General features: G+C 35.0%; 1 protein-coding gene across 1 annotated transcript in view; it reads left to right on the top strand.

Moving 5' to 3' along the window:
* PAPPA2 (pappalysin 2) overlaps positions 1–26,310 on the top strand; it is a 313,770-nt gene that overhangs the window by 168,440 nt on the left and 119,020 nt on the right. Inside the window, exon 12 of the mRNA XM_022556566.2 lies at positions 736–882. Coding sequence (XP_022412274.1) covers positions 736–882 — 147 coding nt within the window. The remainder of the gene's footprint in view (positions 1–735; positions 883–26,310) is intronic.

The following is a 26,310-nucleotide window of genomic DNA, read 5'->3' as shown; positions in this document are numbered from 1 at the left end:
AAGAGTAGCCCGGCTTGCTGCAACCAGAGAAAGCCAGTACACAGCAACGAAGACCCAATGCAGCCAAAAATAAATAAGTAAATTTATAAAAAGAAAAAAAAAAAAGAAGAAAGAAAGAAAGGGGAATGGATATGGATAGGCAAGTAGCCATGCCTGCCACACTCCTTCAGCTAATTCTGGCATCTTTCTCAAGAGTTCTGGTGCCCAATGACAGGAAGCCCAGAAAACTGGGAGATTCTGAGTTAGTGACAGCTCTCTAAAGTGGCTTTTAGCCTAGCCTGTCTGTCTTCCCACAGTGAAGTGGGAAAAATTTCCTGGATTTTCTCTTTCCTGGTTCCTTTTCCCAGCTTAGTGGTTCCCTGATTCAGTAGCCTCACTTCTGGGGCCAGTGGATCCTGCCTGGTAAGGATCTAATCATCATCCTGGACAGACTTCCCTAACTAATCCTAGGAGCAGTTGCCTGAAATGTGCCAGGACAATTCGTTGAGCAAGATCCTTGGGTCATCAGTGGGCTGTGAGTTGTCATGTGTACTCTTCTACCCTGATAAAGTTATATCTTGAGGCTGACAGAGAGCACTGAGACATTCTTCTACATTGAGAAAAGTTTTCTGCCGATAACGTGATCATTAGGCATTCAGAAAGAGAGGAAAACTTTGGTTTCAAGCTGGAGAGTTTCATTGTCTTTACTTACCTCTCACCCTCCACATTTAATTGTTGGTTGAAATTGCATTTCAGATTTGCACATCATACCGTCCAGATTTACCAGAGCAACGTCCACTTACTGGCTGGTTTCCCTGTGTCACCAGTGGAAATAGCCCTCAGGATGAAGGGAGTAAGCAGCTAAAAGGTAGCCCGGAGAGAGAGGATGAGGTTTGGCTCAAAGTAAGTGGCCCAAATGGATTTTTGTGAAGGCTGTGGATAGATTGTGCATGTGTGTGTGTATAAATGATGCATTGGAATGGCTTGTCAGGAGATTTCCTTTTATCATCGCAAAGTTTTTACATCTTGAATTTATTTTCATCTCTCTTTGAATGTTGGACTTTTCTTTATAAGCAATCGTTTTATCAAAGTATAATATACACATAGAAAAGTACAGAAATGCACAGATCAATAATTTTTTTACAAAGTAAACATCCTCTCTAGCCACCACACAGATCAAGAAACAGAAAATTAACATCACCCCCCAAAAGGCTCTCTCATTCCCCCTCTCATTTATTACATGACAGAGGTATCTACTATTTTTACTTCTGCCACCATAGATTAGTTTTGCCTGTTTGCATTTTATGTAAAAAACTTTACAGTAATGTACTATTTGTGTCTGATTCTTTCTTACTCAACTTTATTTGTGGGATTCATCGTGCTGCTTTACTTAGCAGAAAAGTTCATTTCCATTACTGTGTAGAATTCCAGTGCATGAATATGTCATACTTTATTTAACCATATTGATGGACATATAGTTTATTTCTAGGTTTTCTGTACTGTGTATTACAAATAGTTCTGCTATAAACACTTCTGTACATTTCTTTTGGTGAATGTATATAAACAATTGGGTATATTTGGAACTGCTAGATCATAGTTAGGCAGATGACCAGCTTTAGTAGATAATCCCGAATGATTTTCCACTTGGTTGTACTAGTTTATACTCCCACCAGAGGCCTATGAGTATTCCAGTTGCTTTACATTTTCACCATTACTTGATATTTAAAAGTCTTCATTTTGGCCATTCTGTTGGGTATGTAAATGTACCTCCCTGAGGTTTCAATTTGTATTCACATGTTGACTAATGAGATTAGGAGACTTTTACATGTATATTGGTCATTTGTAGTTTCTTCTTCTTCTTTTTTTTTTTTCTTTTTATCTGAAGGGCATATTAAAGTCTTTTGCTCAATTTTCTATTGGACTGTCTGTCATTTTCTTCTTAATTTATATGATTTCTTTACAATTTTCTGAATGTAAATCCTGTTCCAGTTATACGTTATTTAATATTTTCCAACACTCTGTGGCTTACTTATTTTTACTCTTAATGGTATATTTAGATGAACAGAGTTCTAAACTTTACTAAAATTCAAATTATCTTCCTTTTTCTTCATGGTTAGTGCTTGTCGTGTACTGTATTTAATAGTCTTTGCCTACCACAAAGATATACTTTCCTATGTTATCTTCTAGAAATGTTATTGTTTTACATTTTATATGTAGGTGCACAATCCATTGGAATTTTTGTGTATTGTGTGAGGTAGGGATCAAGATTTTTTCTCCCTAGACCTAGAACTACCATTACTCAAAGTAAAATTTTCTTTTCCCCTCTTTGCTGCACTGTGTCACCTTTATCGCAGATAAACTGGCAATATGTATGTGGAGGTCTGTTTACTGTGGAGATTCTACATCTTTGTTGTATATCTGTATACAGACTGATCTGTATATCCTTGCATCAGTGTTACACTCTTAATTACTGTACATTTTTTATGAGTCTTAAAATCAAATAATGTAAGCCTTAAACTTGTTCCTTTTTTTCCTGATTGTATTGGCTAATCTTGGTCCTCTGAATTTTCATATAAATTTTGGAATCAGCTTCAATTTTCACACATAGGAAAAAAAAACCTGATGCAATTTTGATTGGGATTTTACTGAATCTCTGAGCCAATTTGGGGAGAGTTTTGTCTTTAAAATACTGTCTTCTAACATTTTCTTTGAGTTACTTAAGTCTTTAATTTCTCTTAATGTTTTATAGTTTTCTGAGAAAAAGGGAATTGAATTTTATCAAATGCTTTTTCTGCATCCACTGAGGTGCCCATATTATTTTCCCCTTTGTTCTGTCACTGTCTTGATATACATTGATAAATGTTTAAATGTTAAATCAACATTAGATACCTGGGGAAAAAAATAACAACTTGGAGGCTATGTATAATCCTTTGCCAATAGTTTTGGATCCTATTTGTGAATATTTTAAGTGTTTTTTTCATTTATATTCATTAGAGATTGGTTCCTACTTTTTTTTTTTTTTTAATTTTACTATCTTGTCAGGTTTTATGATGAAGGCTAGGTTTGACTCCCAGAGTAAGTTTCCTTTTTTCACCAGTTTTTTGGAATATTTTGTGAAAGGTTGATGTTAATTTTTGAGGAATTCATCAGTAAAGCTATTTGAGTCTGTGTTTTCTTTAAGGAAAATATTTAAATATGTGTTAAAATTTTAAAACAAATATTGAAAAATTTGGGTTTTTTATTTCTTCTTAGGTCAACTTTGGTAAGTTGAGTTTTCCACCAAGTAATTAGTCCATTTTTTCTAAAGTTTTGAATTTATTGGCATTAAGTTTTTTGTAATGTTCTCTTATTTTATTTGTAATATTTCCAAGCTCCCCAGGACTTTTTTCATTTATGCTATTGTTAATTTTTGCCTTCTCTCTTTTATTTTTTTGCTCAGTCTTCCTAAAGATTTATCAGTTTTATTAATCTTTTATTAATGTTTTTATAGAACCAAAGAATATATATGTATTCTTATATATATAAATATACATATATGAACATAAAAGGAAGGAAATAATGAAAATAGCATTATTTCCTTCCTTTTATGTTTACACTTAACTTGCTCTACTTTTTCTACTAACTTGAGATGATGCTTAGATAATTAATTTTTAGCTTCTTTCTTTTTAAAATATGTGCATTAAGGCCACAAGTTTCCTTCTAAGTGTGACTTTAGCGACATACTACAAGTTTCACATCTTATTTCTGTTATCATCCAGTTCAAACATATTTTCTAATTTTTATTTGATTTATTTTTTGATCCCTGAGTTATTTATAAGTATGCTGATGAACTTCCAAACATTTATGGATTTTCTGGTTACCTTTTTATTTTTGACTTATAGCTGGAGTCTTCTGTGGTCAAAGATTATATTTGGTATGGTTTCAAGCCTTTTAATTTGTTGACCCTTGAATTACGGAATAGCATCTGGTTAATATTGATAAATATTACATGTACTTTGAAAGAAATATGTAATCTAAAATTATGGGATATAGCATTCTATATATTTAACATAGATCAAGTTCATCCATCATGTCATTAAAATTTCCTATATCATATATATAATATATGATATATACATATTTTCCCTGATATTTTGTATACTATTTCCATCAGTTACTGTGAGATATGGGTCAGACTTTCTTACCATAGTCTTGAATTTGTCTGTTTCTCTTATTTTTGTCAGTTTTTGATTTATATATTTTGAAACTATATTATTAAATATGCAGGCAATTCTCACTTTGTAGTGTGGGACCACAAAATGACCATGTATCCTAAAACTATACAAAGCAAACTCAGTAATTGATGGGAAAAATTATAATAGTTACATGACACGATATTAAAAACTCTCTTATTTTCAGAAATACATGTGAAAGGAAGTGAAAAAATAGTAAATTTTAGTTCATTATAATTTAAAAAAACATTACAAACAGAGAATTAAAGTGTTTCATTTCTTTGTTTAAAAAAAAAGAAAACTACCAAGTATAGTTTGAACAGTGCTTGCCTTTTTTTTTTTTTTTTGCTTCATATGACTTACATTACAAAGCAAGCAGTTTTTCTGTGCCTTTGTGAATTGTCATATTCCTTTCTAAGTTTGAGCAGCTTCCAACATTTTATAGTACTTTGCACTTTTAATGTTATGGAACGTCTCTGAGAGTTCTTTTAATGTGAATTTTTTCTTGGCATCATTTCCTCTGGGACATCTTCATCCTTTTTGTCACAACCACTTTTCTCATTTTTGCTGATCATTTCACTTTCACTAAGTTCCTCTGGCTGCAAATCCAGTCTCTCAAATGGCAGCAGCATCAGCATTCCCACACTCAGCTCTTTCGTCTATAACTCTATTTACCTTTATCTCAAATTTCACCTCAAGCATTATAATTTTTTGTTTCTTTGCTGTACTTTCATCCTTGCTGGCTGATCCCCTCTTTTGATTATCCATGTTTGTGAAATGTCATGTGGGTAAAATGTCACTGGGAGATGAGGCAACACAAATGCCCACTTTTCTGCCTCTGTGTGAACTGAATAACAGATACACAGTAAATGATCAATGACAGTTTGAAAGAAGTGATGTAATTGGTCACTGGTCATGATCCTCAGTTGTTATTTACATGGTGATTTGTGGATGGAAAGACTATTAATGGAGTTTGTACTTTCTACAGTTACAATTATTTTTTGGTAACTGAAATTTGAATCATATCGTTGGGACTCTGGTATTATATAACTAAATTGTGATAACTGATATTTTTGTATATGGAAACTGTGTAAAGTGAAACTACTGTCAGTAGATAATTTTAGAATTTTTATATCTTCCTGGTGGATTATCTCTTCTAACACTAAGAAACGTCTCTCTTTATCTCTAAGAATATTTTTCTAATAGATCTTTATTGGAGTGTAACTGCTTCACAATACTGTGTTAGTTTCTGTTGCACAACAAAGCGAATCAGCCATATGCATACACGTGTCCCCATACCCCCTCCCTCTTGAGCCTCCCTCCCAATCCTCCCTCTCCCTCCCCTCTAGGTCATTGCATAGCACCGACCTTATCTCCCTGAGCTATGCTGCTTCTTTCCACTAGCTATTTTACATTAGGTAGTGCATATAGGTCAATGCTACTCTCACTTCGCCCCAGCTTCCCCCTGACCCCAGGTCATCAAGTCCATTCTCTATGTCTACATCTTTCTTACTGCCCTGAAAATAGCTTCATCAGTACCATTTTTTTAAATTTAGATTCCATATATATGCGTTAGCATACAGTATTTGTTTTTCTCTTTCTGACTTACTTCACTCTGTATGACAGACTCCAGGTCCATCCACCTCACTACAAATAACTCAATTTCGTTTCTTTTAGTGACTGAGAAATATTCCATTGTATATATGTGCCACACCTTCTTTATCCATTTATCTGTCGATGGACATTTAGGTTGGTTCCATGTCCTGGTTATTGTAAGTACTGCTGCAGTGAACATTGTGGTACATGTCTCTTTTTGAATTATGGTTTTCTCAGGGTATATGCCTAGTAGTGGGATTGCTGGGCCATATGGTAGTTCTATTTTTAGTTTTTTAAGGAACCTCCATACTGTTTTCCATAGTGGTTGTATCAATTTACATTCCCACCAACACTGCAGGAAGGTTCCCTTTTCACCACACGCTTTCCAGCATTTATTGTTTCTAGATTTTTTGATAATGGCCATTCTGACCGGCCTGTGGTGATACCTCACTATAGTTTTGATTTACATTTCTCTAATAATTAGTGATGTTGAGCAGCTTTTCATGTGCCTCTTGGCCATCTGTATGTCTTCCTTGGTGAAATGTCTATTTAGGTCTTCCAACCATTTTTTAATTGGATTGTTTGTTTTTTTGATATTGAGCTCCATGAGCTGTTTATACATTTTGGAGAGTAATCCTTTGTCTGTTGTTTCATGTGCAAATATTTTCTCCCATTCTGAGCATTGTCTTTTTGTCTTGTTTATGGTTTCCTTTGATGTGCAAAAGCTTTTAAGTTAAATTAAGTCCCATTTGTTTATTTTTGTTTTTATTTCCATTACTCTAGGAGGTGGGTCAAAAAATATCTTGCTGTGGATTATGTCAAAGAGTGTTTTTCCTATGTTTTCTTCTAAGTGTTTTATAGTGTCTGGTCTTAATCCATTCAGAGTTTATTTTTGTGTATGGTGTTAGGTCATGTTATAATTTCATTCTTTTACATGTAGCTATTCAGTTTTCCCAGCACCACTTATTGAAGAGACTGTCTTTTCTCCATTGTATATTCTTGCCTCCTTTGTTGTAAATTAGGTGACCATATGTACGTGGGTTTATCTCTGAGCATTCTATCCTGTACCATTGATCTATATTTCTGTTTTTGTGCCAGTACCATACTGTCTTGATATACTGTATAGTTTGAGATCAGGGAGACTGATTCCTCCAACTCCGTTTTTCTTTATCAAGTTCGCTTTGGCTATTTGGGGTCTTTTGTGTTTCTATACAGATTGTAAAATTTTTTGTTCTAATTCTGAGAAGAATGCCAATTGGTAGTTTGATAGAGATTGCATTGAATCTGTAGATTGCTTTGGGTAGTATAGTCATTTTCACAATATTGATTCTTCCAATCCAAGAACATGGTATATTTCTCCATCAGTTTATGTCATCATCGATTTCTTTCATCTGTGTTTTATAGTTTTTTGAGTAAGTCTTTCACCTCCTTAGGCAGGTTTATTACTAGGTATTTTATTCATTTTGTTGCGATGGTAAATGGGATTGTTTCCTAAATTTCTGTTTCTAATTTTTCGTTGTTGGTGTATAGGAATGCCAGAGATTTCTGCACATTAATTTTGTATCCTGTAACCTTACCAAATTCACTGATTAGTTCTAGTAGTTTTCTGGTGGCATATTTAGGATTTTCTAGGTATAGTATCATGCCATCTGCAAACAGTGACAGTTTTACTTCTTCTTTTCCAATCTGTACTCCCCTTATTTCTTTTTCTTCTCTGATTGTCATGGCTAGTACTTTCAAAACTATGTTGAATAAGAGTGGCAAGAGCAGATATCCTTGTCCTGTTCCTGATCTTAGTGGAAATGCTTTCAGTTTTTCACCATTGTGTATGATGCTTGCTGTGGGTTTGTCATATATGGCCTTTATTATGTTGAGGTAGATTCACTCTATGCCCATTTTCTTGAGAGTTTTTATCATAAATTGGTGTTGAATTTTGTCAAAAGCTTTTTCTGCATCTATTGAGATGATTGTATGGTTTTTATTCCTTAATTTGATAATGTGATGTATCACACTGATTGATTTGTGTATATTGAAAAATCATTGCATCCCTGGGATATATCTCACTTGATCATGGTATATGATCCTTTTAATATGTTGTTGGATTCTGATTGCTAGTATTTTGTTGAGGATTTTTGCATCTATGTTCATCATTGTTAGTGGTCTATAATTTTCTTTTTTTGTGATATCTTTTTCTGCTTTTGGTATCAGGGTGATGGCGGCTTTGTAGAATGAATTTGGGAGTGTTTCTCCCTCTGCAATTTTTTGGAAGAGTTTGAGAATGATGGGTGTTAACTCTTCTCTTAATGTTTGATAGAATTTGCCTGTAGAGCCCTCTGGTCCTGGACTTCTGTTTGTTGGAAGATTTTAAATTACAGTTTTAATTTCATTACTTGTGATAGGTCTGTTTATATTTCCTAATTCTTCCTAGTTCAGTCTTGGAAAATTGTACCTTTCCAAGAATTTGTCTGTTTCTTCATGGTTGTCCATTTTATTGGCATATAGTTGTTTGTAGTAGTCTCTTATAGTCCTCTGTGTTTCTGTGGTGTCAGTTGTTACTTCTCCTTTTTCATTTCTAATTTTATCGATACGCATCCTCTTCCTTTTTTTCTTGATGAGTCTGGCTAAGAGTTTATCAATTTTATCTTCTCCAGAATCAGTTGTTAGTTTTATTTATCTTTGCTATTGTTTTCTTCGTTTCTATTTCATTTATATCTGCTCTGATCTTTATGAGTTCTTTCCTTCTACTGACTTTGGGTTTTCTTTGTTCTTCTTTTTCTAGTTGTTTTAAGTGTAGGGTGAGATTGTTTATCTGAGATTTTTCTTGTTTCTTGAGATGAGATTGAATTGCTATAAACTTCCCTCTTAGAACTGCTTTTGCTGCATCCCATAGCTATTGGGTCATCGTGTTTTTGTTGTCATTTGTTTCTATCTATTTTTTAAATTTCTTCTTTGATTTCTTCAGTGATCTCTTGGTTATTTAGTAGCACACTGTTTAGCCTCCATATATTTGTGGGGTTTTTTCCTTTTTTTCCCCATGTAATTGATTTCTAATCTCATAGCATGTGGTTGGAAAAGATGCTTGATATGATTTCAGTTTTCTTAAATTTTCCAAGGCTTGATTTGTGACCCAAGATGTGATCTATCCTGGAGAATGTTCCATGTGCATTTGAGAAGAAAGTGTATTCTGCCACTTTCAGGTGGAATGTCCTATAAATATCAATTAAGTCTATCTGGTTTATTGTGTCATTTAAAGCTTGTGTTTCCTTATTTGTTTTCTGTCTGGATGATCTGTCCATTGGTGTAAGTGGGGTGTTAAAGTTCTCCACTATTATTGTGTTACTGTCTATTTCCCCTTTTATGGCTGTTAGCATTTGCCTTATGTATTGAGGTACTCCTATGTTGGGTGCATAAACATTTATAATTGTTATATCTTCTCCTTGATTGATCTTTGATCATTATGTATTGTTCCTCCTTATCTCTTATAACAGTCTTTATTTTAAAGTCTATTTTGTCTGATATGAGAACTGCTACTCCAGCTTTCTTTTGATTTCCATTTGCATGGAATATCTTTTTCCATCCCCTCACTTTCAGTCTTTGTGTGTCCCTAGGTCTGAAGTGGGTCTCTTGTAGACAGCATATATATGGGTCTTGTTTTCGTATCCATTCGGCAAGTCTGTGTCTTTTGGTTGGGACATTTAATCTATTTGCATTCAAGGTTATCATTGATATGTATGTTCCTATTACCATTTTCTTAATTGTTTTGGGTTTGTTTTTGTGCGTCTTTTTCTTCTCATGTGTTTCCTGCCTAGAGAATTTTCTTTAGCATTTGCTGTAGAGCTGGTTTGGTGGTGCTGAATTCTCTTAGCTTTTGCATGTTTGTAAAGCTTTTGATTTCTCTGTCAAATCTGAATGAGATCCTTGCTGGGTAGAGTACTTGGTTGTAGGTTTTTCTCTTTCACCTTTCTAAGTATTTCCTGCCACTCCCTTCTGGCCTGCAGAGTTTCCACTGAAAAATTAGCTGATTACCTTATGGGGATTCCTTTGTATGTTATTTTTTGTTTTTCCCTTGCTGCTTTTAATATTTTTTCTTTGAATTTAATTTTTGTTAGTTTGATTAATATGGGTCTTGGTGTGTTTTTCCTAGGGTTTATCCCGTATGGCACTCTCTGTGCTTCCTGCACTTGGGTAACTATTTCCTTTCCCATGTTAGGGAAGTTTTTGACTATAATCTCTTCAAATGTTTTCTCAGACCCTTTCTTTTTCTCTTCTTCTTCTGGGACCCCTATAATTAGAACGTTGGTGCATTTAGTGTTGTCCCAGAGGTCTCTGAGATTGTCGTCAGTTCTTTTCATTCTTTTTTCTTTATTCTACTCCTCGGCAGTTATTTCCACCATTTTGTCTTCCAGCTCACTTATTCGTTCTTCTGCCTCAGTTATTCTGTTATTGATTCCTTCTAGTGTTTTTTTTTTCATTTCATTTATTTTGTTGTTCATCTCTGTTTGTTCTTTAGTTCTTCTAGATCTTTGTTAAACATTTCTTGTTTTTTCTCAGTTCATGCCTCCATTCTATTTCCGAGATTCTGGATCATCTTTACTATCATTACTCTGAATTCTTTTTCAGTTAGATTGCCTATTTCCTCTTCATTTATTTGGTCTTGTAGGCTTTTACCTTGCTCCTTCAGCTGTGACATATATTATGCCATCTCATTTTTTTTTTTTAATGGGTGAGATTTTGTTCCTGTTTTACTGGTTGTTTGGCCTGAGGTTTCCAACACTGGAGTTTGTAGGCTGTTGGGTAGAGCTGGGTCCAGGTGCTGAGATGAGGACCTCTATGAGACCTCACTCTGATGAATATTCCCTGGGGTCTGAGGTTCTCTGTCAGTGCAGTGGTTCAGACTCAGAGATCCCACCACAGAGCTTTGGCCTGACTCCCGGCTCATGAACCAAGCAAGCCACATAGGGTGGCAGAAAAAAAAAAAAAAGAGAGAACAATAACAAAGTAAAAAATAAAATTAGACTAGGAAACTAACAGATATGTTGGAAAGAATATAAAAATAAAAATATAAATGAATCAACAACTGGAAGGTACAATTGTACCACGATAGTAGAAAAGAGGAGGAGAGAAAAAAAAAAAAGCAAAAGCAAAAGGGGGAAAGGCCTTTGCTGTGGGTGGTGGGACTTAAGCAAGGGCGAGGTTTGGGCAGTGGGAAGGGCCTATGCTTAGGACCCACAGGCCTAGAAAAGGCCCTGGGGGCTGTAGGGGGAAGGGACCCAGGCGTGTCCCCCACCTCTGGTCTCAGAGGGTAGAGGACCTCACCTGGGAGCTCAGCAGGCTCCCTTGACTCAGGTGGGTGGGGCAAATGCCCTCCTCTCCTCTCCTGCTCCTCTGGTCATGGAGGGCCCCTCCCGCCTGCCTCTCCTGATCTCCCCAGCCTCCCTCATATGCCCCCAGGACCCACGCAGCCTGTAGGGGGTGGGTACCAGCCTGGGAGCTCAGCAGGCTCCCCAAGCCCAAGTGGGAGGGGCAATCGCCCTCCACTCCTCTCCCATTTCTCCCAGAGGGCCCCTCCCACCTGCCTCTCCTGATGTCCCAGGACTCAGGGGCACTGGTCCTGTCTGGCCTCCACTTCTCCTCCACCCTCAGTCCCTCCATGTCCTACTGGTTCACTTGGGTGTTCCTCCCATCTCCTTGGGCATCAGGGTCCCTCACCAGCAGCTGGCAGGTGCCATAGTTCTGGGGAGATGTTAACTCATCGTCTTTCCACACTGCCATCTTGATTCCACCTATCTCTAAGAATATTTTTTGCTGTACTGTAAACTTTGTCTGATATTAGTATAGCTATACCTTTTTGTTAATTTGCATATTGTTTCCTCTTCCATCCTATTACTTTTAATCTTTCTGTGCAATTATATTTAATATGCTTTGTTTGAAGTCAACATATCTTTACATATATAAATAAATCTAAATCTAACAAATCTCTATATAAATAAATCTAAAATTCTCTATTTTCCAATTACAGCAGTATTTAGCCTAATTACATTTAATGTAATTAATGATGTTTAGTTTTAAATCTACCAACAAACCATTTGTTATTCACTTGTTCCACATGCTCTCTGTTTTTTTCTCTTTCTTGCCCTTTTTAGATTAAATAAGTAGTTTTATTATTTTATGTCCCATTCTATCAGTTTACTAGTTATACTTTTATTTTATTCTCTATCTTTTTTACCCTCGAGATTTCAATGTGGGTCCTTAACCGGTGAGAGTCTGCTATGAATTAGCTCTCTCACAGTTTCATAATCAATGAGTAACTTAGAATGCTTTGTCTCTATTTTCTGTTTCCTGGCTTTTTTAAGTTAAAATGATTTAAAATTACCTAATATTTACCTTTCCAGTGCTCTTTGGTCCTTTCTACATTTCTGTGCTTTCCTCATTTTTATTTAGCTTGAAGAAATCCGTTTATTATTATTTTTTAACATGAATCTGCTGGCAGTGAGTTCTTCCAGTTTTTGTGTAGCTGAAAATATCTTTATTCGACATTTATTTTCAAAGAGTATCTTTGCTTGGTATAGAATTCTAGGTGGCCAGTTGTTGTTTTTAAGAATTCGAAGATGTTATTTCATTGCCTTTTTACCTATATACTTTCTTTGGAGAGTTAGCTGTACCATCTGATGTACATTACTTTGAAGGCAATGTCTTTTATTCTCTGGTGCTTTTAACATAATCTCTTTGTCTTTTGTCTTCAACAGTTTTAGTATGATATTCCTAAGCCTGTTTTTCTTTGCATATATCTGGCTAACTGTTTGTCAGTCTTCTTGAATCTGTAGCTTAATGTCTTTACTTGCCCTTCCTTTTTTGGACACCAAATTACATACATCAGAGCTTTTTGCTGTTTATATTTTGTTCCTTTTCTCTTTGTTCTATTTTTCATTCTTTTTTTTCTCCATGCTGCAGTCTGATTATCTTATGCTGACATATCTTCTGTTTCACTAATCCCAAATTTTACACCATATAACTGGCTGTTAAACTGTTTATTATATTATTAGTATCAGTCATTTTATTTTTAATTCTAGAATACATACTTATTCCTATAGGTTCTCGTTTTCTTTAAAATTCTCCATCCTGTAGTCTATTTTAAAAATATATTAATCACAATCATTTTAACATCTGTGTCTGATAATACTAATATCTTGGTGACCTGAGGTCTGTTCATGTTGACTTTTATTTCTTAATTCTCATTCATTTAGGCATATCTCCTGTCATACTGAATAGTGTCTTAACTGAATATCAGACACTGAAAAATTGTGTAGGCTCTGGCTAATGATATCTTCCTTTTAAGATGATTTACTTTAAAAAATGTATAATAAAATTTGGGAAAGAGCACCTTAACTTCGTCAATACTTAAGTTGACTCAAGCTTGTGCTTCTGTATTAATGAGGCCTGAAATGTTTCATAGTTCCTTTTCTCCTAAGGCCTAGTCCTTCAGGGGTCTCAACTAATTGGGTCTTCTACCTTGATTGTCTCTGAAGCACAATTTCTATTTCCTCAGCAATATGTGTCTGCTAAAAGTTCTGCTTAGCTTTTTGGTCTTTAATCTACCCATTTCTGCTTAGCTTCTTATACTCTTATTCTTCATGTTTAGAATTTGGAAACACCTCAGTGGCAATAGTGACACAGAATGTTAGGTTATCTTCAATGGTTTCTTTCTTTTTGAGTCTCTTCGGTCCTGACTGCCTTAGTTGCTCTCAAATGCTTTCAAACTTTTTTTTTTTTACTTTATTCATTTCTTATAATTGTTCTTTTTAGGAGTAGATGTTCTACTATAAGTTACTTCTTTATACCTGGAAGCAAAAATCTCCAACTGGAATTTTTTAAGTGTATGTCATTTAGCTACCATATATATTTTAGGTTTGCACTCTGTTCTTCTTACAAGAGATATAGGAGTAATAGTACTTGTGTAAGAAAAAAATCATGAATATCATTGAATGTTAACATATAAAAACTTAAGAAAATTTAGTTTTCACAAATCCACATGATACTAAATAAATTAGGAAGTGATATTAAAAAATAAGCTGATTAAGTTTTTTTCAAAGTTTTCTGAGGACTGAAGGATTTCTGACTCCTTATTATGCCTTTTCTATTACTTTAATCTTGATTTGGTACACAAATATGATTTGTATACAATGGATCAGAGACAAATTTGTTACAGTGAGAAACAACTGTACTGGAAAACATTAGCCTTGAAAATATCTTTCCAAAATCTTTCCTTTACTGGCTACTTGCCCAACAAAATTTCTATCATTTTAGTCCACATTTACTAAGGTAACTTGTCACTCTTATCTTTCCTTATTATTATTATTTTTTTAAATCTGGGATAAATAGACCAAAATATGAAAACTTTCTCTTACATAGAATAAAATGTAGATTCTTTTTATTATTTACAATAATAAGCACATTTTAAAGCCCTTTATAGTTTACAGTGTGCATTCTCAACACTTTTTTATTTGAACCCCGTAATAGTCCTGTGAGTTTGGCAAAGTAGGTGTTTTCATGTTTTACAGATTGGGAAAAGAGGAATCAAAGACTCAAGGTGCTTTTTCTACATCACCCAAGAATAAAAGGGTAAACCTGAAGTTCAAACACATGCCTATTGCTCTAATCCCATGTTTATTTCTCTACACGATGTTGCCTCATTCAGTCAACATTCATTATGCACCTGCAATATGCCAAACCCAGAAATAAGCACTGGGGATAAACAGGGAAATATGACATGAGCAAGAAAACAAATTAAAACATATGTGGAATGGAAGAAAAGGTTTCCTGTCTTTTGTTGGATTTCTTCTAAATTCTTCAAAGATGATATATCTGTGAATCAAGTTCATAGGATTTATTAAGTGCATAGTGTAAACTCCAGGTACCATTAAGGAATAGAGAAAGAAACAGAAGGCATGATCCTTCCCAGAAAGTGCTTTGGGTCTGAGCAATATAGACAACAAATGAAGCAATCTGAGAAGCAGACGTTCAACAAAGTACTTGTTGTTTGGTTTCACAAGGAGCCCATCAGCATATGCAAAATCATATGTTCATGTTTATTTTCATGGCTGTTCTAAAATGTCTCCAATTAAGAATGGCCTCACTCAAGCTGGACTGGTTAGCAGTCCTAACTGAAACTACCACATGGTCATCGTATTTTAAATACCAGGGCCCTCCACATTATTTATAAATTATGGACCACTGTCTAGAAACCCTGGCTACATAAAACCTAAAGCCTGTTAACTATAATTTCCTCCTTTTCTTTGTTTGAGTTCAACGAGCCAAACACTGAATATGAATCTTCAACAGAAAACGCAGTGTATATTTAACTGATTGGATTTCAAAAAAGAGAATCCCTAAAACCAGGCACTAAAGAGGAGAGGATAGAGAGAAACACATTTATTGAGATTTAATATGTTCCAGATATCTTATTATCAATTCTTACCTGAATTTTTAATCAGAGATATGACTTTTCTGATTCTAAAAATGATTATCTGAAAACTCAGAGATGCTAAGCATTACATAGCTAGTAGAGGTATAGATAGGATTCAAATTCAAATCCAACTTATTCCAAAACCAGTGTGTTTTCCTCTATACCAAGGGTTGGGAAATATTTTCTGTAAAGATCCAAATAACAAATATTTTAGGGTTTGTGGGCTATATGGTCTCTGTCACAGCTACTTAACACTGCTGTTGTAGAATAAAAGCAGCCATAGACAATACATAAATGAATGAGCATGGCTGTGCTCTAATAAAATTATACTTATGAACACCAAAATTTCAGTTTCATATAATTTTCACATTATTCACACTATTTTTCTTTGAATTTTTTCAACCATTTGAAAATGCAAAAACCATTCTTAGCTCACAGACCATACGAAAAACAGGCAGTGGGTCAGATTTGGCTCATGGGCTGTAGTGTGCTGACCTCTGCTCTATATCTAGTTTCCAGTTAATGCTAAAGGTATGTATGGACATTTGCCTTATTTCCACACCATAACAACATTCACCTTTAATTCTACTCAATAAACATTGCCTAAAAATAAACAAAATATTGTATTGCAGAGGGTTTCAATGATGAATTAATCACTATCTTCGCCCTTAAGGTACATACTCCGCAGTGGGCATGTTTATGCAACTATTATAGAAGACAAAATGCTATGCTACAAACATAATGAAGTGTAAAATAGACTCAAAAGGACCTGGTGACTGATTGGACATAGGGAGATAGAGATAAGTCTTATCTTAGCATGAATTCCCCCATTTATCTCATCTTCCACACTCCTCTGTACCACACACACACACACACACACACACACACACACACACACACACACACACATACACATTCTAGGATTTAGAAATTTTAGTCATAACAGATTGCTTTCAGTGCTGGAAAACACCAAGGTTTTTACATATCTGTAACCTTTCAGGTAAAGAATTCATGTTCTTCCTTCTTGGTAAGTGCTTTCTCCACTTTGACTTTCAAAGAAACACATACTCATCTTCTAAGATTTAGCTCAAGGATTACTTCTTTTATAAGGCCTAGACTTTCCTGAACTTCTCTCCCAAGCCATACTTAGTATGTATAATTAATCTCTTCCTCCTCAATAGACACTTCTGTCATAGTTCCTATACACTTCACTGTTCTTGTTTGTCTGTCTCTCCATCACATAAACTGTAAGGATCTTGTGGGCAGAGACCATGTATAGTCATGGTTGTATGTCAAGCATTGAGCACAGATCCTGGTTGTTGTGATGTTTGAAATGTTTTGTGATTGCATGAATAAATGATGGGATGTTAGGTCTTAGCCTTGGCAGTTGGGAGCATATTGATAACACTACTTATGACCCAGAACAGAAGTGAGTAAGTAGGACTGTGGGCTTAGCTAGACTGAAAAGGGGAGGTGACAAAGGCCAGAAATAGGGGCAAACCACCTCTTCCTGCAAAACTTTTTAAAAGATGAACTGAAGTTTGAGTGGAAACCGTATCGAAAAGAATTTTTCAAAGATGGGGAGAATTGGTCATTTTCCTTGGTTGTGGCAGGTGGGATTCTCTAGGAAGCAGATTCTGAGATGGAACTTAATATGCAGGACGTTTGATAAGCAGTAGCCTAGCTATCAACATCTGTGGAAAGGAAGGAAAGAAAGCATAAGTAGGTGAAAAAAGAAATTGAGCAACCTCACTCAAGGCTTGGCTGACGCCTCCTATAGAAAAATAATATGTATTATCACAAAGGACAGGTAGTAAGTGGAATAATAGTGCTGTAAGGTCTTTAAACTATTCAGGATATGGTGATTTTATTTGAATGTGGATTGTAATAAATTAGGCATACATATAATAATCCCTAGAGCAATCACAAAAAAATATACATTTACACACAAATAGCTATAGGTAAAGAGTCAAAAGAGAAGATTAATGGAATAATAAAATAGCTTGATTCATCCCAATGAAGGCAGGAAAAGAGGAACTAAGAAACAAATAATAAAGAGAAAACAAATACCAAGATGGTAGACCTAAATCCATCTGTATTATTAATTCCATTAAATGCACATTGTCCAAAAATGCCACCTAAAAGCATAGATTATTAGTTTACATAAGACAGAAAGAACCAATTATATATTATTTGTTTAAAAACACACTTTGAATATAATGATCTACAGATTGAAAGTAAAAGAGTAGAGAATTATGTGCCATGTAAACGCTAAGCATAAAAAATCGATGTGCTATGTTAATATCTGACAAAATAGACTTCAAGATAGAGTATTACCTGAGATAAAGAGGGACATTTCATAATGATAAATGAGTCAATTTATCACAAATACAGAACAATCTTAATCTTGTAAAATTGAAGCACCTAAAAAGTCTCAAAAGAAATTAATTAAAAATTGACAGAACTAACAGACAACCCAATCAATAATCATAATTGAGGATTTTATTATCTCTCTTTAAGTAATTGATGTAACAAGTGGACAAAAACGTTAGAACAAGTGTATAAGATTTGAAAGTCATTATCAAATATCGTGACCTAATTGACATTTGTGGAAACACCACAGTCAACTACTGCAGAATGCATATGGTATATTCACCAAGAGAGACCATATACTCGACTACCTAACAAGTCTCAACAAATGGGTAATGATAGAAATCATAAAGAATATGTTCTTTGACCTCAACAATACTAAATTAGAAATAAATAACAAGCTATGTAAGAAAGCTCCAATTTTTTTTGGTAATCCAGCAATACATTTGTAAATAATCCATAGGTCAAAGAAGATTTTATAGGGAAATTAGAAAATATTTTGAGCTGAATGAGAATAAAATAATATGTCAAATTTTATGGGATGCAAACATAATATTTACAGGGAAAATTTTAACTTTAAATCTCTGTATTTAGGGGAAAAAGCATTATAAAATCAGTAATCAGTGTTCAAATTAAATAATTAGAAAAAGATAAAATTAAAACCAAAGTAAAAATAAAAAGGAAATAACAGAGAAAAGCAGAAGTCAGTCAAGTAGAAAATAATCCCATATCATCACTGTTATTTTACTTTCTCTGGAAAGAGCAGTCAGTGCAATTAAACTTTTACTTTTATACTTCATGAGATATAAAATAAATGAAACATGAGAAGATGTAAAATTTGAAACATTTTCTCATAAACTGAATTAACACTGAAGAGAGAAAAACAACCTGAAAATTATTTCACTTAGTTATCAGTTTTAAAATAATTTTGCCTTTTAAAGATTAGTTTCTAACATATTTAAATTTTGTTTTCATATGTAGAATAAGGTAAGATCCCACTTTTTTGTCTAAATACGATAAACCAATTTTTCTAACCCTATCCATTAAAACATTAATCCTTGCCCTGATAATTTGTGATGCTACATTAATTATATACTCGTTTCTGATATATACAAGAGCCTGTTTTTTAAACACTCTGTTGTATTCCATTGATCTATTTTCCTGCTCTGTATGCCAGCAATACACTGCTTTTATTACTATAATTTTTACCATGTAAAAAATTTCCTGTAGAGTGTATCCCCCAACTTCTACTTATTTGCACATCATTTTCAAAATTAAATTAGCTATTCATTATTCTCAAACACTAATTTTCCATATAAACTTAGAATAAGCCTTAGATAATTTCTTCCACTTCTTGCAAACCATACTGATATATGTGAGCTGAACTTAATGAAACACTTGATTTTAATCAGTTGATATGATTGTGTGATTTTTCTTCTTTGATCCATCATTATGTTGAATCACATTGATTTTTTAAATTTTTATATATTTATTTGGTGGCTGGTTTATTTATTTTATTGGAGTATAATTGCTTTACAATGCTGTGTTAGTTTCTACCGTACAACAAAGTGAATCAGCTATATGTATACATATATCCTCTCCCTCTTAGACTTCCCTGCTACCCACCGCCATGCCACCCTGCTATACAGCATGTTCCCACTAGCTATTTTACACATGGTAGTGTACATATGTCAATCCTAATCTCCCAATATATCCCACCCTCTCCTTCCGCCTCTGTGTACATCCATCCATTTTCTATGTCTGCGTCTCTATTCCTGGCCTGCAAATAGGCTCATCTGTACCATTTTTCTAGATTCCACGTATATGTGTTAATATACGATATTTGTTTTCCTCTTTCTGACTTACTTCACTCTGCGTGACAGACTCTAGGTCCATACACATCTCTACAAATGACCCAGTTTTGTTCCTTTTTATGGCTAATATTCCATTGTATATATGTACCACATCTTTATCCATTCATCTGTCGATGGGGATTTAGGTTGCTTCCATATCCTGGCTATTGTAAATAGTGCTGCAATGAACATGTGTCTTTTTGAATTATGGTTTTCTCAGGGTATATGCCCAATAGTGGGATTGCTGGGTCATATGGTAGTTCTATTTTTAGTTTTTTAAGGAAACTCCATACTGTTTTCCATAGTGTCTGTATCAATTTACATTCCTACCAACAGTGCAAGAGGGTTCCCTTTTCTCTACACCCACTCCAGAATTTATTGTTTGTAGATTTTTTTGATGATGGCCATTCTGACCTGTGTGAGGTGACACCTCATTGTAGTTTTGATTTGCATTTCTCTAATAATTAGCGATGTTGAACAGCTTTTCATGTGCCTCTTGGCTATCTCTATGTCTTCTTTAGAGAAATGTCTATTTAGGCCTTCTGCCCACTTTTGGATTGGATTGTTTGGTTTTTTGATATTGAGCTGCCTGAGCTGTTTGTATACTTCGGAGATTATTTCTTTGTCAGTTGCTTCATTTGAAAATATTTTCTCCCATTCTGAGGGTTGTCTTTTCATCTTGTTTATGGTTTCCTTTGCTATGCAAAAGCTTTTAAGTTTAGTTAGGTCCCATTTATTTATTTTTGTTTTTATTTTCATTACTCTGAGAGGTGGGTCAGAGAGTGTTTTTCCTATGTTTTCCTCCAAGATATAGTGTCTGGCCTTACATTTAAGTCTTTACTTCATTTTGAGTTTGTTTTTGTGTATGGTGTTAGGGAGTGTTTAATTTCATTCGTTTACATGTAGCTGTCCAGTTTTCCCAGCACCACTTATTGAAGACACTGTCTTTTCTCCATTTTATGTTTTTGCCTCCTTTGTCATATTTTAGGTGACCATAGGTGCATGGGTTTATCTCTGGGCTTTCACTCTTGTACCATATATCTATATTTCTGTTTTTGTGCCAGTACTATACTGTCTTGATTACTGTAGCTTTTTAGTATAATCTGAAGTCAGGGAGCCTGATTCCTCCAATTCCGTTTTTCTCTCTCAGGATTGCTTTGGCTATTTGGGGTCTTTATGTTTCCACACAAACTGTAAACTTTTTTGTTCTAATTGTGTGAAAAGTGCCATTGGTCATTTGACTGGGATTGCATTGAATCTGTAGATTGTTTTGGGTAGTATACTCATTTTCACAATATTGATTCATCCAATCCAAGAACATGGTATATCTTTCCATCAGTTTGTGCCATCTTTTATTCCTTTCATCAGTGTTTTATCATTTTCTGAGTACAGGTCTTTTGCCTCCTTAGGTAGTTTTCTTCCTAGGTATTTTATTCTTTTTGTTGCAGTGGTAAATGGGAGTGTTTCCTTAATTTCTCTTTCTGATCTATCGTTGTAAGTGTATAGGAACACAAGAGATTTCTGTGCATTAATTTTGTATCCTGCAACATTACCAAATTCATTGATTAACTCTAGTAGTTTTCTGGTGGCATCTTTAGGATTTTCTAGGTATAGTATCATGTCATCTGCAAACAGTGACAGTTTTACTTCTTCTTTTCTGATTTGTATTCCTTTTATTTCTTCTTCTTCTCTGATTGCCCTGGGTAGGACTTCCAAAACTAATTTGAATAAGAGTGGCGAGAGTGGACATCCTTGCCTTGTTCCTGATCTTAGAGGAAATGCTTTCAGTTTTTCACCATTGAGAATGATGTTTGCAGTTGGTTTGTCATATATGGTCTTTTTATGTTGAAGTAGTTTCCCTCTATGCCCACTTTCTGTAGAATTTTTATCATAAATTAGTGCTGAATTTTGTCAAAAGATTTTCTGCATCTATTGAGATGATCATATGGTTTTTATTCTTTAATTTGTTAATATGGTGTATCACATTGATTGATTTGCGTATATTGAAGAAGCCTTGCATCCCTGGGATAAACCTTACTTGATCATGGTGTATGATCCTTTTAATGTGTTGTTGAATTCTCTTTGCTAGTATTTTATTGAGGATTTTTGCATCTATGTTCATCAGTGATATTCGTCTTTTTGTGTGTGTGTGTGACATCTTTGTCTGGTTTTGGTATCAGGGTGATGATGGCCTCATAAAATGCGTTTGGGAGTGTTCCTTCCTCTGCAATTTTTTGGAAGAGTTTAAGAAGGGTGGGTGTTAGCTCTTCTCTTAATGTTTGAGAGAATTCACCTGTGAAGCCATCTGGTCCTGGACTCTTGTTTGTTGTAAGATTTTTAATTACAGTTTCAATTTCATTACTTGTGATTTGTCTGTTTACATTTTCTATTTCTTCCTGGTTCAGTCTTGTCAGGTTGTACCTTTCTAAGAATTTGTCCGTTTCTTCCAGGTTGTCCATTTTATTGGCATATAGTTGCTTGTAGTAGTCTCTTATGATCCTTTGTATTTCTGAGGCATCAGTTGTAATTTCTCCTTTTTCGTTTCTAATTTTATTGGTTTGAATCCTCCCCCTTTTTTTTCTGATGAGTCTGGCTAAAGGTTTATCAATTTTTTTTGTCTTCTCAAAGAACCAGCTTTTAGATTTTTTGATCTTTGCTATTGTTTTCTTTGTTTCTATTTCATTTATTTCTGGCCTGATCTTTATGATATCTTTCCTTCTACTAATTTTGCATTTTTGTTGTTGTTCTTGTTCTTCTTCTTTCTCTAGTTGCTTTAGGAGTAGGGTGAGATTGTTTATTTGAGATTTTTCTTGTTTCTTGAGGTGAGATTGAATTGCTTTAAACTTCCCTCTTAGAACTGCTTTTGCTGCGTCCCATAGCTTTTACGTCATTGTGTTTTCATTGTCATTTTTTCTGTGTATTTTTTGATTTCCTCTTTGATTTCTTCAGTGATCCCTTTGTTATTTACTAGTGCACTGTTTAACCTCCATGTGTTTGTGTTTTTTACATTTTTTTCTGTCATTAATTTCTAATCTCATAGCATGCGGTCAGAAAGGATGCTTCATATGATTTCAGTTTCCTTAAATTTTCCAAGGCTTGATTTGTGACCCAAGATGTGATCTATCCTGGAGAATGTTCCGTGTGCACTTGAGAAGAAAGTGTATTCTGCCACTTTCAGGTGGAATGTCTTATAAATATCCTTTAAGTCTATCTGGTTTATTGTGTCATTTAAAGCTTGTGTTTCCTTATTTATTTTCTGTCTGGATGATCTGTCCATTGGTGTAAATGGGGTGTTAAACTCCCCCACTATTATTGTGTTACTGTTGGTTTCCTCTTTTATGGCTGTTAGCATTTGCCTTATCTATTGAGGTGCTCCTGTGTTGGGTGTGTAAATATTTATAATTGTTATTATATCTTCTTCTTGGATTGTGACTTTGATCATTATATAGTGATCTTCCTTGTCTCTTGTAATAGTCTTTATTTTAAAATCTATTTTATCTGATACGAGTATTGCTACTCCAGCTTCTTTTGATTTCCATTTGCATGGAGTATTTTTTCATCCCCTCACTTTCAGTCTGTATGTGTCTAGGTCTGAAGTGGATCTCTTATAGACAGCATATATATGGGGCTTGTTTTTGTATCCATTCAGCCAGTCTGTATCTTTTGGTTGGAGCATTTAATCCATTTACATTTGCAGTTATTATTGATATGTACTTTCCTATTACCATTTTCTTAATTGTTTGTGTTTGTTTTTGTGCGTCTTTTTCTTCTCATGTGTTTCCCATCTAGAGAAGTAAGTTCCTTTAGCTTGTTGTAGAGCTGGTTTGGTGGTGCTGAATTCTCTTAGCTTTTGCTTGTTTGTAAAGCTTTTGATTTCTCTGTCGAATCTGAATGAGATCCTTGCTGAGTAGAGTAATCTTGGTTGTAAGTTTTTCCCTTTCATCACTTTAAATATATCCTGCCTCTCCCTTCTGGCCTGCAGAGTTTCTGCTGAAAAATCAGCTGATAACCTTATGGAGATTCCCTTTTATGTTATTTGTTGCTTTTCACTTGCTGCTTTTAATATTTTTTCTTTGTATTTAATTTTTGATAGTTTGATTAATATGTGTCTCATCCTGTTTCTCCTTGGGTTTATTCTATATGGGACTCTCTGCACTTCCTGGGCTTGATGGACTATTTCCTTTCCCATGTTAGGGAAGTTTTCGTCTATAATCTCTTCAAATATTTTCTCAGACCCTTTCTCTTTCTCTTCTTCTGAGACCTCTATAAATTGAATGTTAGTGTGTTTAATGTTGTCCCAGAGGTCTCTGAGACTGTCCTAATTTCATTTCATTCTTTTTTCTTTATTGTGTTCCTCAGCAGTTATTTCCACCATTCTATCTTCCAGCTCAGTTATTTGTTCTTTTGCTTCAGTTATTGTGCTGTTGATTCCTTCTAGTGTATTTTTCATTTCAGTTACTGTGTTGTTCACCACTCTTTGTTTGTTCTTTAGTTCTTCTACGTCCTTGTTAAATATTTCTTGTATTTTCACAATCCGTGCCTCCATTCTATTTCTGATATTCTGGATCATCTTTACTAACATTACTCTGAATTCTTTTTTAGGTATGTTGCCTATTTCCTCTTCATTTATTTGATCTTGTAGCTTTTCACCTTGCTCCTTCATCTGTAACATTTTTTTTTCATCTCATTTTTTTTGATGGGTGGGACTGTGTTCCTTTCTTGCTGGTTGTTTGGCCTGAGCTATCCAGCACAGGAGTTTGTACACAGTTAGGTGGAGCCAGCTTGGTGCCAAAATGAGGACCTCCAGGAGAGCTCACACTGATTAATATTCCCTGGGGTCTGAGGTTCTCTGTTAGTCCAGCAGTTTTGACTCGGTGCTCCCACCACAGGAGCTCAGGCCCAACCCCTGACCTGGGAACCAAGACCCCACAAGTTGCAAGGTTTGGCAAAAAAAAGAAAAATAAAAAAGGCAACAATATAAAGGAGCAGAAGAATAACAAAGAATAAAAAATAAAATAAAATTAGAAAAATAAAAAATACTTTAGAAAAATAATATTGAAACAACAACAAAAAAGCAAACAGAACCACACACACAAAAAAAATGGCCAGAAAAGGCCTGGGCAGTGGGCGGTGGGGGTGGGGGTGGGACAAGGCTTTGGTTCAGGACCCGCACAACCAGAAGGGGCCCTGGAGGGCAGAGGTTCAGGCCCAGGACCCCAACAGTCATTCTGGGGTCTGAGCAGGTTGGGGAGATGCTGACCACATTCCCCTCCAATGTCCTGATCCCTTGAAGTTCTCTCCCCTTCCCCACTAATCCCCTCACTGTGAGTGGGCCCCTCCAAGCATGGAAACCCCTCTCTTCCCCCAGCCGCCCCTCAGGATTGCTGGTTCTATCCTGTCTCTACTTTTCATCCCCCCTCCGTCCCTCCCATGCCCCCAGGACCCATGTGGCTGGAGGGGGCCCTGGAGGGCGAAGGTTCAGCCCTCAGTCCCCAGCAGGCTCACTGGGGACCAAGCAGGCGGTGGTGATGCTGGCTGCATTTCCCCTCCAATCCCCTGATCCCCCAAAGGCCTCTCCCCATCATTGCTGATTCCCTTGCCATGAGTGGGCCCCTCCTATCATGGGAACATCTCCCCTCCCCCAGCTGCCCGTCAGGGACACCAGTGTCATCCCACCTCCACTTTTCCTTCCCCCCTCCTTCCCTCCCATGTCCTACCCAGTCACACAGGGCTTCCTCCCATCCCATTAGGTGTCCAAGGTCCCCTGCCAGTACCTGTTAGGTGCCCTAGTGGTGAGGAGACACAAACTCCACATCCTCCTACTCGACCATCTTGACCTGATTTTTTTTTTTTTTTTTAGCTATCAAATCATGTTTGCCTTTGTAAAGTGAACCTACATTTTATTATATATTATATATTAAGTATAGTCTTCAATTTTATTAGTTAATTTTTAATCTTGGATTTTTGCTTTTGTATTTATATGTGAAATTAGTTTATATATTTCTTTTTTGAATATTTAGATTATACAAGTCTCATAAAATTATTTGAACAGTTTTCCTTCTTTTTTATTTTTTGAAACTACTTGTATAAAATAAGGATTATCTGTTCCTTCAAAATATTTCAGAACCCACTTGTAAAACCAATTGGGCCTGGGGCTTTTACAAGGAAATATTTATGATTGTTATTTAAATTTATTTGATTTTTATTAATATATTCAATTCCTCTTTTCTAATTTTGAGCTACTAGATATTTCTAGAAATTTATTAAGTTCTTCCACATATTCAAATTTAGTACTGATAGTTTTTCATAATGTGTTTTTATTATGACTCATCTCTATTTTAGGTATAGTCATCACTCCCTTTATATTGTAATTTTTGAAACTTCTTTTTCTTTTTTCTTAATTACTCATGCCTAGGACTTCTTCAAAGAACAAATTTTAGTTTTGTTAATTTCTGTTTTTATTCTAGTTGCTATTCTCAAATTCACTGATTTCTATCCTTTTCTTTATTATTTCTTCCCTTCCTTTTTCTCTGGATTTACAATGATGTTATTTTTTAGCTTCTTGTGTTGGACACTTGGATAATTTTTCACTGTTCCATAAATTTTCCCTCTATGTGTTACTTTTATTGTAGTCCACAGATGTTGATATATAGTCCTTTTATTGTCAATCAGCCCTATGAATTTTGTAATAACTCATAATTTCTTTTTAAAATAATGTAATTTTAATAACATTTTGTTTCTAGCACTGATTTTTCAGAGCATAACAGCTTTTCTATTGTGCCAATTATATCAATATTAGATTTCTTTTCCTCCTCCGCTTGGCCCTAGGAAGCACTTA

The sequence above is a fragment of the Delphinapterus leucas genome, chromosome 1 (assembly GCF_059928025.1).
Source record: "Delphinapterus leucas isolate spDelLeu-1000000601 "Yukka" chromosome 1, BTC_Dleu_Yukka2, whole genome shotgun sequence".
NCBI lineage: Eukaryota > Metazoa > Chordata > Mammalia > Artiodactyla > Monodontidae > Delphinapterus > Delphinapterus leucas.
Note: the sequence above shows the minus strand (reverse complement) of the source record. Positions and strands in the feature narration are given on the sequence as shown.